This window comes from Lepisma saccharinum, chromosome 2, assembly GCF_977018435.1.
Source record: "Lepisma saccharinum chromosome 2, izLepSacc3.1, whole genome shotgun sequence".
NCBI classification, from domain to species: Eukaryota; Metazoa; Arthropoda; class Insecta; order Zygentoma; family Lepismatidae; genus Lepisma; species Lepisma saccharinum.
Genome location: NC_139230.1, coordinates 166,853,697 through 166,870,044, shown reverse-complemented (window position 1 = coordinate 166,870,044; position 16,348 = coordinate 166,853,697). Strand labels below are relative to the sequence as shown.

General features: G+C 37.0%; 1 protein-coding gene across 1 annotated transcript in view; it reads right to left on the bottom strand.

Moving 5' to 3' along the window:
- LOC145984176 (nucleoporin NUP188-like) overlaps positions 1–16,348 on the bottom strand; it is a 174,515-nt gene that overhangs the window by 147,415 nt on the left and 10,752 nt on the right. The window contains exon 2 of the mRNA XM_083117667.1: positions 9,391–9,609. Within this exon, the coding sequence (XP_082973793.1) occupies positions 9,391–9,609 (219 nt within the window). The remainder of the gene's footprint in view (positions 1–9,390; positions 9,610–16,348) is intronic.

The window sequence follows — 16,348 nt, the reverse complement described above, 5'->3', positions numbered from 1 at the left end:
TATACCTGAGACACCTGGGAATCACCTGGGAATCACAAACCATCACGGGGATGAGGTATGCCTACTAGGTTAGGTTAGGCCTGTTAGGTTTGGTTCCATTAGCACTCCTTTCGTTCAATTTAGCATATACGGACAATACGAGAGCGTATTGTGCTCTCATGCAGGAAGCAAATGGCGGCAGCAGCAATAGCGCGTCGGAAATAGATTTTCGTACAAAAACACATGCATTCGCATTAAAATGAATCAAAATTACATTCCCGAACATCAACAACGCTACAGAAAATGATTTGCGTAAGTACTTTCTCCTGTAAATTTGAAGAAATCTGTCTCAGGTATAGTAAAGTGTTACCGAAATATGCTAAGATATCATTCCATTGCATTAACTCACTATATTATATTATTGTATTTCATTTTATTATTATATTGTAATGTGAACACAAATTGACATGTCCGAGATCACACCAAATGCAAACATGTGAATAATGGATAAAATAAATCTAATCTAATCAAATCATTTAACAAAAAAAAAAAATAGATAATATCTGAATGAAAAATTATCACAATAAAATTGTATGTGGCCATCCCTATATCCATGTACAATAAATATCAATTTTGCATTTCAGTTAGATATGGTATTAATTTGCTGCACCAGAAATATATGGCCTAATGGTAGCTGCACATACCTCTATGAAGAAAATCATGAGCATTGGTGAAAAAATATATTCCCTAGTACTTTACATCTTAAACAAGCTTGTACAACATAATCACAATAATTAAGGTACTCACGTTTTCCGTGAAGCTGTTTTACATAATTTTCTATTAATTTCGGTAGCTACTGCCACCATTCTCGTTGGAATTTTTTGTATTGTTGCTTGGCGCATTTCTGTTGTTCTTTCCTAAATCACCGTTAGGTGTGCTGCTGTCCCCTGTATGTCTGCAGTGACTCCTACAGTACCATTGCAAAGGACCCCACAGATAGATACAAAAAAATAGTGAAACATGCAGTGAAAAGCAGTGCTATGCTTAGACAGGAAGACCACAAATTTCTCCTCACCCCCACCCTCACCTGCCATTGCTTATGGCAACCCCAAAACACACAAACCAGGAATTCCCATGCACCTCACAATAGCTGGCTTCAAACACCCTACCATACATCTTACCAACTGGCTCAAAAACAGAATATTCAACCACAAGCTCTTATATGTATTTCACAACAGTGCCGATGTCAAAAACCTGATAACATCCATAATGCAAGCAGATAGTGCTAAAATCGCAAGCATCGACATAGTGGACATGTATAATTCAATACCCATAAACCTAGCCCTAACATCAGTTGAAAGGTGGCTGACCATAAACAAAGTCCCCGCACTGGAAGTAGCTGAAACTGCCAATTTGCTAGAAGTGTGCTTAAGACAATTATTTTCAATTTCAAAATAATTTCTATGAGCAATCTGAAGGCCTTGCCACTATCGGCTCCCATAGCAAACATAGTAATTCATTTGGCTGAAAGAAGCATACTCCAAACTCCAGAACTCAAATTCATCAGATATGGATGATACGCTGATGACACCATAGCCATATACAAAAAACCTGAAGAGATCAACCTGTTGTTGGAAAAACTAGATAGCATCCACCCCAGACTAAAATTCACCATAGAACATGAAAAGCAGGGCAAAATCAATTTCTTGAACCTCACCATCAGCCGCGGGGGCAACAAATTCACAATCACAATTTTCAGAAAACCAGATGCAGGCAACCAATGTATCCATGCCTATCCAACCATCTACCCAAGCAAAAGGCCAACATATGGCTAAACTTCTCCCAGAGAGCCTTCTCCTACTGTTCCAGAGAAGAAGATCTGATGGACGAGATAGCAACCATCATGGAACTGGCACTAAAACATGGATATACTGAATGTCAACTCTCCACATTGTGCAGCAAAGCTGAAATCCAAGTCAGACAACCTGCACCCTCAACACAACCCGCTCCACCATCGCAACCAGATCCCAGTAACAAAACCAAGTGGTTTGCCTTTCCCTACCATCCTACCACATCCAACCACCTTAGCAAAGCACTCTGCCCCTACAACATACAAATAGCACACAAACCAACCTCCAAAATAGCTGACCAACTAAACAAACATAAATGGTACTTCCTCTCCCCCTCAACAATCCAGGTGTATGTACTGAATGCGAGTGCAAGGCTCATTACATCGGCAGATCCATCAGGTCCATCAGTGAGAGAATTCAGCAGCACCTATCAAATGCAAAAACTGCCCAACCCACCACCGGACTTGCCAAGCATATCAAATTCCACAACCATAAAATTGAGAAAGTACATGTCAAATACAAAGCACACACTCTCATAGAAAATTAAAGAAACACACGCCATCATGCACTACAACCATGAACTGAACATAGATAGTGGTCAGGCACACCACACCTGGCTTCCATTACTGCAGTAATTAACACCTGTAAACAGCAGATGACATATACACAGACATACAGGCAACAGCAGCACACCTAGTGGCAATTTAGGAAAAAAAAACAGAAATGCACCAAGCAACAACACAACGAATTCCAACGAAGATGGTGGCAGTGGCTACCGAGATTAATAGAAAATAATGTAAAACAGCTTCGTGGAAAACGTGAGTACCTTAATTATCTATTACTGCATCTCTCATTCCCATAGTATGAAATAATCACAATGCTTGTAAGACTTGTCAACATACAAACAAGAAGAATTGCTTGCATTTTTTTTGTCACTTGCAAAACAATTACACTAAATAATTGTAACTTCCCTGTTCTCCCTTCCCCTCCCTTGCTTGTTAGCACCAGTGTAAACACTGAGAAAACTACACAAATTACAAACAATAAATTGGCTGACAAAAGTAAAGCAAAACCCTGTACACTCCCTTTTGCTCTTCAGGGTTATTGTGCCTATCTCCCCTCCCTTTCTTATAAGACGTGAAGTGTTTTTCAATGCTCCGAGGTGCTCTCACCCTTACGGATTTTTAAATTTTCTCGGAAACACCCTTAAAATATGGAATCCCGACAAAATACATGTTCCTTTCACCATTTCCTACCTCCGTTTTATCTTCATCTTTATCATTTTGTGATATTTCTTGTCTAACAATCTTTTTTGCTTTCCTAGCTACTTTTTCCATGTCGCGGATAGTATACCCATTCTTTATACCCACTTTCTTTATCCATTCTTCTTCTTTCTCTTTTTCGTCATTGCACAGTCTTTCGGCGCGACACAAGTCAAATTAGGAGTATTGCGCAGTTTTAGTATGTGTATTTTACATTCTTTTTTTAGAAAGTGTCTTTCCTGTACCATTTTAACCTAAATCCTCAACCAACACTTTCTCCACGAGGCACCATGTCAGTGTCTGAAAACATCATTTCAACCTGAAGAAGGAGGTAGTATAACCTTCGAAACGTAGTTTGATAAATCTCATGCTCACACACGTAAGTTACTGATTTTTAATCTTTTAACCTTTAGTTTGTATTTAATTGTGAGCAATCAGCACATTATCACTATGTTAGCCACATAATTATCACATCCTGTTTCTTTCAGTCGAAAAATTGGTTTATAACCTTTCATTGCATAATCATTGCATCATGCATCAGATAACAAAAACAATGACAGTCGTGCAGAATCTTTAGACACAGAAGATTAGATTTTTTTAAAGTCCATACTTCACAACACTGTAGTGAATTTTCTGAAGTGTAAAATATTTACTACAATGCAAAAATCAATAACAACTATTTTGTTAACTTTCTTTCACCAGAAAAATGTTCATTAAACTGTTTTGAAGAAATGAGGTGTGTCAATTTGGACTATTCAATTTTAACATATATTCATGAGTATTCTGTGCATCTTAATCTTGCACCAAAGACAGTAAAATGACAAATGATTAAGTATTGGTAATACCAGTATTTCTTTTAAAAAAAAAAATCACATAATGGTCACACTTAGTTTCTTTGCAAAGAAAATTGGCATAAAATCTGCTACAATTATATGGTAAAATATGGTAATATGCTACCACACATTTTTCATTTTAATATAAACTACATGAATGAAGTAAATCATCATCAATGTATTGCACATGGATTGAAATTATTAAATAAATTAAACAAATTTTACTGGCTGCACTGGATTTCTCACAGAATGGGGTTGATACACACATATTCAAGTGTAACATAAAGCAGCATAAAAAGTTTTGTATATGATAGACTGAGTGTGGCCCAATTGAATCAGAGAAGTATAAAAAGAGTTTACATATACAAAAAGGTTCCGGTGCAATAGTGTATTTTCTTCCCCACCCACTACATTGTGAAATACTGTCAGGAATAACACCTTGAACCTCAACCTTGAACTCCTGCCTTACAATCGGGGAACAAATGCACAATTGTCAAAACGATAGTCACTAAATGCTGCTTTCTCTAGGGTTTTGACACATTCTAAATGTGTGATTGAGGTGTCTTTGTTCTCCCTTCCACAAAAAAAAAGTATGTGGACAACTGAGAACATGGCTCAATCACTTTTACTTAATTCTTCCTAGTATGTTGGAGAGGGAGGGGGGGACTTGCTTGGAACACTTTCCTTTCTTCTTGTTTGCAGGGAAGGAAGTAAGGAGAATTTGCCAACCCCAGTTATCCTATATTGGTTTATGAATGAGTAAAAAAAGTCTCTAATTTCCTTTCACTAGAAAGAATTAATCTGCAACTGCTGTGCAGAGCTATGATGTGCAATAATTTCATGAGGCACCCTTCTTTTTAATGCAGATATCTGCATAGGAAATATTGCTCGTTCAGGAATAAGCACCCTGCTGCCCAAAATAAAAATAAAAAATGAATGCTGTAGTTCAGTTTTTCTTGCCTTCAACAAGCGCTTTATCTTTAAAACTTGCTGGACCTTCTATTCCACCACCTGCATGTTGGTGCCAGACTGTCTGGAAGGAGGCTGCTACCGGAGGCAGTGTTATGACTATATTTTCCAAAGTAGTCCCTTGCAGATATCGCATTTGACAGCAATGACTCATCCAACATAAAGGATGCATCTTTTCAGTCTTGCCCTGCCTTCTGATATACAAATCCATAATTCTTATCTTGCACATAACACAAGATTAATCCCTTTGAACACTAGAGCCAGTGGCATGCCCAGGATTTTCAAGGTGAAATTACGTATACATTTCTTTTTTTTTGCCTCCCCGAAGACATCGTGGTAATGTCTTCACCTTGTAATCAAGGGGTTCTGGTGGAGGCACATAGTGGTTCGGATCCCACTTTAAACTGTACGTCCAGTCCTGATTAGCATTCTGTGCATAAAGTTGAATTAAACCTTTAGCAGACAGAGTCTCTCATGCCTGTATTCCTGTTGAAGCCGGTGCCTTTTCAAGCATGCACTTTTCAAAATTGATGCACGTACAAAAACATCGAAACTCGAGATTGTCGCAGAGAGAAGTAAATTGCTTTTGTTTTCTTTCTCAATAGGGCTTATAATGGAGCTAAAATTTATACATTGTGCCTCCCAATAATTAGGGTTAACCACATTTGCAGGGAAGCATGACAAAAGACCGCTTTATGAGGATATGTAATACTTGCACAGCAACTTTGGGGGGAGGGGGCGGGATGAAATTACGGAGTTTGGAAATTTTGCATAATTCAGGAATTTCGCTTCTAGTGTCGGCCCTAAGGGCTCTGGATGGAACAATTTTTGAAGAAAGAACAACAAAAGACCACTCTATGAGGATATGTAATGCTCGTGCCACAAGTTTGAAAAAAAAAAAACCCTGAAATTATGGAATTCGGAATTTTGAGTAATTAAAGAATTTTGCTTCTAGTGTTGGCCCTACGGATGCTGGATGGACCACATTTTTGAGGGAAGCACGACAAAAGACCGCTCTATGAGGATATGTAATAGTTGTGCCGCAACTTTGGGGGGGGGGGGGATGAAATTACGACATTCGAAAATTTTGCATAATTAATGAATTTTACTTCTAGTGTCGGACCTATGGATGCTAGATGGACCAAATTTTGAAGGAAGTATGACAAAAGACCTCTCTATGAGGATTTGTAATGCTCGTACCACAACTTTGCAAAAAAAGATGAAAATTACGGCATTCAGAAATTTTGCATAATTTTGGAATAACTCTTAACTTGGGGCTTTTGCCCCGCTTCTCCCCTGGACCCTTAATTCTCGGATGTTTCTTAAATTGTTGCTTTATGTTCATTCTCACATTTAGAATTTAAATTTTTCAAAAAGATGCAGTAGTTGAGCACTTATAGCCTTTAATCTTCAATTTATCCCATAGTAACGAAAAGGGAAACAAAGTACTTTTTTAAATGGTGCTTGCAGAACAAAATTGCACACAGTGTTTAGTATAACTGCTGCTTTTCTTCAGAACCATTCAAATGGTAAAAATAAGTCTCAGTGTTCAATAATTCGTTTATTTGCAATTTCATTTTACACAAAAAAAGATCTGCAACTTCTCTGTCTTCAACAACCATATTATCTTTAAATATGACAGTAGGGTCATTCCATTTCAAATCAACCATATCTTTAAAAAATGGTTGCATGACCATTTTAGAAAAATTTCATTTTTGGTACATAGGTTTGTACATGTTTCTACATATCAAAACCAATGTTCAAAAAAAATTATTGTCTTTAGTTCTCCTGGGGCAGACATTTTTCCAACATGGCGCATGACTTTTTTAGCTCATGTAACAGTATACAGAAACCTTAATATCTCAAAAACCATTAAAGCTAGAGACCTGAAACAAAATTCATTTTGTAGCTAATGAAGTATACTTCCTATGATATTCAGGTATGTTTTGCTTGAAATTGCATCGTAAGTACGAAAATTATGGTGAAAAATGGGGTAACAATAGTTTAAAAAATTGCATTTTTAAGCCCGATTTTTTTAATGAAGGAGTTTAGTCTAAGGCTTGGTCGTGGGTACCTAATAAATCAAACCTTTTGCAATGAAATTTTGCAGATTTTCAATTGTCATATCTTGTAATTTCAATTTCTGGTAAGTCAAGTATTAAAACCTTATGTTATTATATTTCCTGAGGCTTTATTTAACCCAAATTTAAAAAAGAAAAAGAAAATACTTCATTATTCTAAGTATGAGATGTAGTTTAACCTCACTTTGCAACGTCAGAAATTAGGTGACATAGGTTACCTCATATTGACCAAAACGAGTTGAATCTAAAAGTTGAGATTTTTACTGTTAGTTAGGTTTCATGAAGGGCTTCCTATGTGCCAAATTTCAGAATTTTTAAAGGGAGATATTTAACCCCGAAAACTGTCAAAATTCAATGAACGGCCATGTTTGAGCCCATGCTGTGAAAAAGGGGTGCATTTCTAGGCAATGATATTTTATTTACAGACACCCTGCAGGTAGGTCTACACATGAAAAGAAAATCAAGCCTTAGACTAAACCCCTTCATTAAAAAAAATCGGGCTTAAAAATGCAATTTTTTAACTATTGTTACCCCATTTTCAACCATAATTTTCATACTTACGATGCAATTTCAAGCAAAACATACCTGAATATCATAGGAAGTATACTTCATTAGCTACAAAATGAATTTTGTTTCAGGACTCTAGCTTTAATGGTTTTTGAGATATTAAGGTTTCTGTATACTGTTACATGAGCAAAAAAAGTCATGCGCCATGTTGGAAAAATGTCTGCCCCAGGAGAACTAAAGAAAATAATTTTTTTTTGAACATTGGTTTTGATATGTAGAAACATGTACAAATCTATGTACTAAAAATGAAATTTTTCTAAAATGGTCATGCAATCATTATTGGATGGTTTGGCATGGAATGACCCAGTAATAAGACACAACTGAACTACCCCACCTCTGCTGGCTGCTCTTGACTCCCAATCCCTTTCTTCAGCTTGTTTGTAATGTTTATGACAGGCAGGGAAGTGTGGCACCAGTGACTTGTCTGACAGCTTGAAAGATATCAATCTCCGATCTGCTTTAGGCAGATACGATTTGCCCACCACAATGCAAAGAACAAAAGTAGGATTACTTAGCACAGGCCAATCTGGTTCAAGAGTGCATTGACCATTCCATGCCCTCCGATGCAAGCGACACAAATAGAATTCCAAGTCGAGAGTCTGAACGTCATTGAACGTATAACTGGAATAATCGTATATCTGAAAATTGTATAACAAATATAATAGCATGCAGCCTTAGGGGAATTGGCAGGGACCACCAGAAAAAACCTACTAACAAGAAAAATGTACTATCACGAAACGTATAATTGCGATTTCATTGTATTAGTATCAAAAAGGTAAAAGGTAAAGTGCTCCCCCATGCTTAGCACCACACCATGAAGGAGTATAGGGGGTGTTGGGGTAACACCCCACACTTTCTTCATCCGGTCATGGGTGGGAGTGATGTGATCAGCATCACACCCCTGACCATCTTTACCCCCCCCCCCCCCCCCCCAGGTTTCCCCCAGGTACCCATGTCATGGGTGGGCGCCGGAGCTGCTTCAAACGTTAGGAAAGTTCCTGGATTTGAACCGGCCGGGTTTCGAGCATGGTAGTCAGACGCGTTACCGACTGAGGTACCGCAGCCACTGTATTAGTATCAGGAAGGTTAAATGTATAATGCAGAATAGTGTAAAGTTTGAGAATATGAAATTTGATTTAAAGAGCTTAAGTACTCGCTAATCTGCACAACTGTTTTTGGTAGTGATCTATTAATTTCGGTGGCCTCTGCAACCATCCTCATTAGAACATGATGCACGGTTGCTTGGCTAACTTCTATTGTTTTTTGTTTGATATCCTTACAAAATCTGGTGGTGAATTGGGCTTTTTTCCCTTTCTACCTCTTTTTTTTCATCAGATACAATGACCACAAAATTGGAAAGTACATGTCAGACACACAGCTCAAACTCTCAGACACACTAAAATCAAAGAAACACATGTCATCATGCATTTCCCACATGAATTAATCATCGACAGCAAACAAGCGGATCCCCCTACTACTTCAAGTTAACACCAAGGAACAGTAGATGATGCAAATGCAAGTGGATGAGTAGATGATGCAAATGCAAGTAAGTAATACCTAGCTAGTGGCATTCTGCAAACCAAAGACAATAGATGCTCATCACGAAGCATCAGTGCAGCAAGATCCAATGAGGATGGTGGCCACCAAAATTAGTAGAACACTAACCAAAACTTGTTGCATGAATAAATGAGTACTTCAGCTCATTATATCTATTTACTACCATGTCTCATTTCATGAATGAAATGGAGTTCTACTGTGTTAACAAGAAAAAAAACATACATGAAAGAAGCAATTTTTTTCTCTTTTTTTATGAAATTATAATTTTCCTTTTCTTAAATGATTATCTCACCTCATATGGATGGTTGTTAATTTCAACACTGCTCAAAATGATCTTGATTGTCTGCAAAAGGAAGAGTTGTTCAGACAAGTAGAAAGAATGTATCTCTTTCACTAGGAAAAAGAAATGTTCGTCTGTGGAAATGAGCTCTTCTAAACTTTCACAAGATCCTCGAAATTCATGTTGAAAGTAATTCTGCACGAAGTACCACAATTGAACAGGATCTACACCCTAAAAAATAAAAATTATTATCATTATTAGTATTGGTCAATCAGGATGAATCAGTTCAAATTAAGGATGAGCAAATACCACTTTAAACCAACCACCCATACCCATGACAATGTTCTTGCCATTACTTGTTGGTAGCAATTAAAAGTTGTTCAGAATATTCTAAACCTATTCAAATCCAGATGACACATATTCTCCAGATAACTACAAAAATTTTAAATATTGAAAATGCAAATATCCAATATCTGGATGAAAAATAATCACAATAAAATTCTATCTGGATTTTGCCCTCCCTACATACATGTCTAACTTTACATTTCAGTTAGGTAGGGTTTTACTTACTTGAGTAAGCAAACTACTGTATATTACACATGAATTTACTAAAGGCCTCCCCAATGGCTTAGTGGAAATGCCACCTCTTTGTAAACACAGGGTCCCATATTCAATAACCAATGGAGGTACAAAGTTACTTGGATCACACATTGAACTGTAGGTCCAGTAATACTGATTAGCCCATCTGTGCATAAAGTGGACTTGAAAACAAAAACTCATAATCTCATAACAATATCTCAATTTACTAAAGTATTGCTTTAAAACATTCATAGAATTACATTGGAATAGTAAAATACCTGTGTAAAATAAATGATAACTGAACTTTTCTTTAGAATCATGGTACTTTTGTGGATACCATGAGATATCCACACTCCAGAAAAGTGTCTGACCAATAAATTGGTATTGGTGTTGGCTCAACTCTAGATCAAATTTTGCCACTGCTAAGAGTCTATACAATTTTGAAGTCAGGGTATCCTGTGGCATGCAGCAAACTTTGAGCAACTCCATGCCAAAATCATAATCACGAATCAATTTATTTTTGATAATGAAACTAACATGAACATTCAGAGTAATATGAATTATTCAACTATCAATACCATTATCAGTAGGCACTTCTCCCTTTGGGGTTTGGAATGGTCAGGAAAAATAACAACTATCCAACTTCTCTTAGATGCGAATTTCACCTAGTCCACCATGTGATCTATCATTTGAATTTTGTTTTACTGTGTCTATTTTACTCTTTTCAGTAGAATAAAGATGAGAGTTTCTTACTGCAGTGTGTATTTCTTTTTCCTATTGAAATATGTGAACTTATCACTCCGCTATTACCCTAGCCTACATTTATTAACTGTATCAAGGTTTGTCCCAACCAAGGACCTTGCAAAGGATTTTATTCAAGGGTAATCTAATCTAATCAGGCTAGATAACCTGACTAGTTAAGAATGTACTGGATGTTGGTAAGGTTTGTGCTTTGCCGTCTGACTCGACAACAAGCCACCTAGCGGGATTTTTGGTAAAAACAGTTCCTTCGGAAAGAAAGAAAGCCCCATCAGCCTTGTCCTGTGTCACCCTCTCCCAGTACACAGTCTCTGCCCTGCAACAACCTGAGCGTAGGCAAGAAAAGGATCATTTTCTCCTCGATTCATTCAACTGCCCCTGTCCAGATTTCGGCAGTGGTGAAAGAAAAAACTCTGGTAAAAATGGGAGTTTTCTCTCCATTGCCACTATGATTCTCTCACCAGTGCATCAACCACACCAAGTGTATTTTCGAATTCTGATTAGAGTAGGTCAGTAGCATTAAAATAGACTGAAGTGGAAATTTGGATCAATATTCAAACGTATCTAACTGCTAAAAAAAAAACATTGAAAATCTATTTATTTTCTGCCATCTTGACACCTGATTTTTGCTGAAATGTAATATCCAATCAGTCAAGAAGGATATGTAATGGCTATAAGAAATGCAGCTCAAAAGTTATAAATTAACTATCAATACCATGGCAACAAAATTTGAATTTGGCCTCCATGGCCCTTCTAAACACACTAAAATTAAATAACTTTATGTAAAGTTATACCCCTACCAACACTCTAAAATGGTTGTAAGTTTTGAATTGTACTCACTAAGAATGTAGTCTGCACTGGGACTGGATACTGAATTGGTAAGAAATTAGCAAAAACTGGAAATAGTGTATCCCTATATAAGTGATGACCATAATATGGCGTAGTAGTGACGTTGCCTTGTAATCAAGGGGTCCCCGGTTCAATACCTGGTGGAGGAACATAATGGTTCGGATCCCACTTTAAACTGTAGGCCCAGTTTCGATTAGCTTATCTGTGCATAAAGTGGACTAAAAATATCAATTCAATGAATACAATACATCGTGTTGAGAACATTTTGAACGACAAACATTTTGTTTCGACATAAGATGTATATTTGATGGTCTGAGGCTGATGCCACCATAAATTTCTCCTAAATTGTGTATTTTTCCTTCAAAAACCAAGTATTCCATTTGAAAATTACCCAGCCATGTGAATAGTATTTATTGTAATGTGTTGTGAAGCTTCTGGTAGAATTCGGGTATTCATTGTGGCCTTTGTTTCATCAGATTATCATTCATTACAGTTATTAACGTGCATTATAAATTCATAATATGACTCGCTGAGAGATTTCCTTTAGTCTAAATACCAAATTTGATACGATCATCTCGGTTATCAGTGAACTGAATAATTATAATTTGGATGAGTGCTAACAATGATTTTTCTAACATTATACCAAACTTTGAGTTACTGTATTTTATTTTTATTCTTGAAATATTGCGGTTTTTCAAACTGTTAATAGCTAACTTCCTAGTGGGATTTCTATCCATCTTATTAGTGACCTGGAGTAGGGGAAGGACTCCGGAGAACATGAGCAACAGAATTAGCCTGTGGAAGGGTTTTAAAGTTCTTATTATATGTGTAGAAATAACAAACGCAAAAGCAGCAGACTAAACACAAACCTGTCTTCAACTACTCAAGATGAGAGTGAAATTGGCGTTTTCAGTTGTTTTATTTTTGTTTTTTTACAAATTACACATTTTTCAAATGTAGGTCACTCGAGACATGGTACCAGTTTTATCTGGAAACGAAAAAATTCCAATCTGCCCGGCCTAGAGCACAACTGGGGACCACTGACTACAGGTCAATATTTAACAGTGAAAGCGATAGAATATTTATACAATGGAAGACTTCTAACCTTCAGACATGCTGACACACTATTTTATCGTTAACTTGCTGCTCACACAATTGGCAAGTATAAAATGTAATGAAAAATGTTTATAACATTTCCTTCACGCTTAGACAGACTTGGTGCAAAACAAAGGAATAAATAAATAATCATTATAACAAGTACATTTTCGATTTTTTCCACAAATTTGTATATCTCAATTAACAAATTTCAACATTTCCATTGCTTACCAATTATCATTCTCCACTACCCTATTACTTTCAATGACTAATCTCAATCACAACATTATCATGAGTCCAATCCTCACCTCACCACCCTGCATTGCTTTCAATTAATAATTCGTACCACCTCGGTCCCAGGTTAGATACCTGGTGGAGGCACATGGCACAATGGTTCAGATCCCTCTCTAAAATGTAGGACCAGTCCCCATTAGCGTATCTGTGCATAAAGTGGCCTTAAAACAACAAAATCAATCAATCAATAGTACCACCTCATTGTTTTCAGTTACTAATCCTCACCACCCTATTACTCACAACTAATAATTTCCACCACCGTATTATGATCAGTTGCTAATTCCCACCAATTACTGCCTAATGCTATTTCCCACCACATGGGGTATAATGGGGTGCTCTTCTGAGAAGGCAATGAAAAACAGGAAAACAGTGTTGCTAATCTGCTCGATAGAAAAATCGCTACAGTGTACCAAGGCACAGCTGATCATAGAACAAGGAAATTAGAGAACTCAGCTCTATCTAACGTCGAGTTTTAAACGCCATGCATTATAACTAGGGCTGGGATTTATATGTGCTAACAAGTGGCTTTATATGTACATACATATGGACTAAAACTGCTAAATGTGGACTAATCCTTGTGTAAAATTACCCAAAATGATGTAAAGAAGACTTCTTCATAGTGATTTCAAACAAAATTAAACAATTTATTATTTTTTCATTGCATTAATAAACCTGGTGGCATTTTAACTGTTCTCTCCCAATAAGGCCGTCCACACTGGTACTGGAACTGCAATGACATGTGATACACGACTCACACTACCACTGGTGTTTAAAGTGGAAGAAACAGAGTTATGGTTTCCCCCGGTTAACCCATCTGCATACCTAGTCGTCGATTCGACAGCCCGACTTGAAGTTTGCTTGCCATACCTAGCCGTCGAATCGACGGCCTCCCGATTTTCATCACGTACTTTCTTATTTTGCTCATAGATGGCAGAGGTTGTATGATCTGTTGAATCTGTGACGTCTATGTTTGTGATGCTAAATTTTTCATACCGATTCAAGCTTGCTTTCTTCAGTAATTTCTCATATAAACAAACCTTCGTTTGTTACGTCTTGGAAACATGTCGCGAAGAAGATTTGTTGAAGATTCGTTGACAGAAGATTTGCTTTTTGATAGTGACGAAGATGAAAATGTGGATTTTGATGAGGGGAATGAAGAGAGTGATTCTTGTAGCATTAGTGAAAGTGAAAGTGGTCCCTCTGGTGAAAGTAGTGATAGTGGTCCTTCTGGTGAAAGTAGTGAAAGTGAGGGGGAAATTGTTGAAACCCCCAAGAGAAGCAAGTTCGAAGACTGGAAATGGTCGGAATCGTGTCCCCAAAATGAAATACCAAAGAAATTACCATTTTCAGGTAAGCCTGGTGTAAATAACATTTTTCTGCGTTCATTAGGGGATTCTCCCAGAGCTTGCGATGTAGTGAAAAAGTTCCTTCAGGATGATTTATGGGCTAGTATATCTAGGGAAACGAACATCTATGCTCAAAGCAAAATAAACAATGCAGAACTCAATGGTGATCAACAATCTAATAGTACTGAATCTAAATGGTTTGACACAACACCAGATGAAATCTTAGCATTTATTTGTCTGTGTGTCCTTCAGTCCCAGGTAAAAAAAGAAAGCCTGCAAAGCTACTGGAGTACTAGAAAACTCTCAGAAACTCCATTTTTTGCTACTGTCATGCCATTCAAAAGATTTGTTTTAATCATGAGGTACTTACATTTTGTAAATAACAATAATTTGAATCCAGAAGATAAGCTAGCCAAAATCAGACAACCTATGGAGTATATCAGTAGTAGATTCCAGCATGTTTACACACCTGAACAAGACATTGCAATTGATGAAAGTCTTGTGAAGTGCAGGGGAAGCAGCTGGCATCATTTCCAATCATGCGTTGTTACTTGAAGGCATATAAGAAAATATTTTTCTATATGTTAGACTTAGCTTTCTACAATGCATATGTCATATACAAGAAGATTAGGCCATCTATCAAGGGTTTCAAATTTAATGAATTCAGACTTCTGGTAATAGAGCAAATCTTGAAGGAACTTGCCCTGCCAGAATATGCCCGAAGAGGACGCCCTTCCGGAGACATACCTATGAGACTATGTGTGCCAATTGGGCACATTTCCCTCAGCAAATCCCTCCAAATGCTATAAAACAGAATCCACCAAGACAGTGCAAAGTGTGTTCTGCACAAAACAAGAAGTCAAGTAGCCGTTGGGAGTGTGAGAAATGTAAAGTTGCACTGCACATGCCGGAATGTTTCAAGCTATACCACACAAAAGCAGAACTATTAGGTAATTTATATTAGATTTACAATTAATTTGTTTATTCTAACATGTACTAATGGTCTTCCACTGTAACAATCTAAAATTTCATGTAAATTAGTTGAATAGTTTTTAAGAAATTTAAAGTTCCGTACTGTCCTTCAACTTCCATGGTCGGAGGCCGGAATTAAATGGTATTTCACAGGACAAAATATTGAAATGAAATGGTATTCGGATGGGTTAAGAGAATTATCATAAAGCATCACCAGCATTAAGTTAATTTGCATCTGTCTTTCACGGCGTCTCTCATCTATATTTTCACGCTTTAATTTCAAAATTTGAATTGTATTAATTCTTCCCAAGTGACCCCCTGGCCTCCTTTTGTGGGCGCTCTTAATATATTTATAAAGTTATGCCCACATTGATTATGATTAATTGTTATGTAACATGAATTATGCTATCTTGAAAATAAGAGCCAAGGCATTGCTTATGGGTAACATGAATTATGCTGTAACTCAAATGAAGAGCCAATCTTAGAAAATGAAATTAGTATTTGTGTTCAGGAGGTCAATTTAAGTAAGAAAGAGCTACTTTCCTTTCTGTAACAGAAAAAAGTGAAAATTTGTAGAACAGTGTAACTTGCGAAAGTGTTAAACAGCGACAATTGGACAACAAACACTCCTCCTTAAGCAGTATTATTGTATCTCTGATGGCCGACAGTTGGCTGCCTTTGTTGTACATTTACAAACGATGCCGGCTTCCGCAACAAGAATAAGACGTACATATATTGCCACCAGACAATAAGCCGCATGGCTTTTTCATTTGTTATGACCTTGTCAACCATCAAAACATGCCAATTTTAACAGAAAAAAAAACATGATTGCATTAAGCAGCAAAAATAACAGCATCCATCATACAATTCCTACAAGAATACATGCCGGTGCCAGAGCCGAATGTTGAAATGCTCATGCATCCATATAATGTATTTATTTTGAGCAATTCTAAAGTGATGAAATGTGAACAATAGTACTTTAGGCATTATGGAATTTAACGTTAACTAACCAAACACATGCACTTTCACTTACACACACGCAATACACGCACACAATGTCAAACCAGTCAAATACT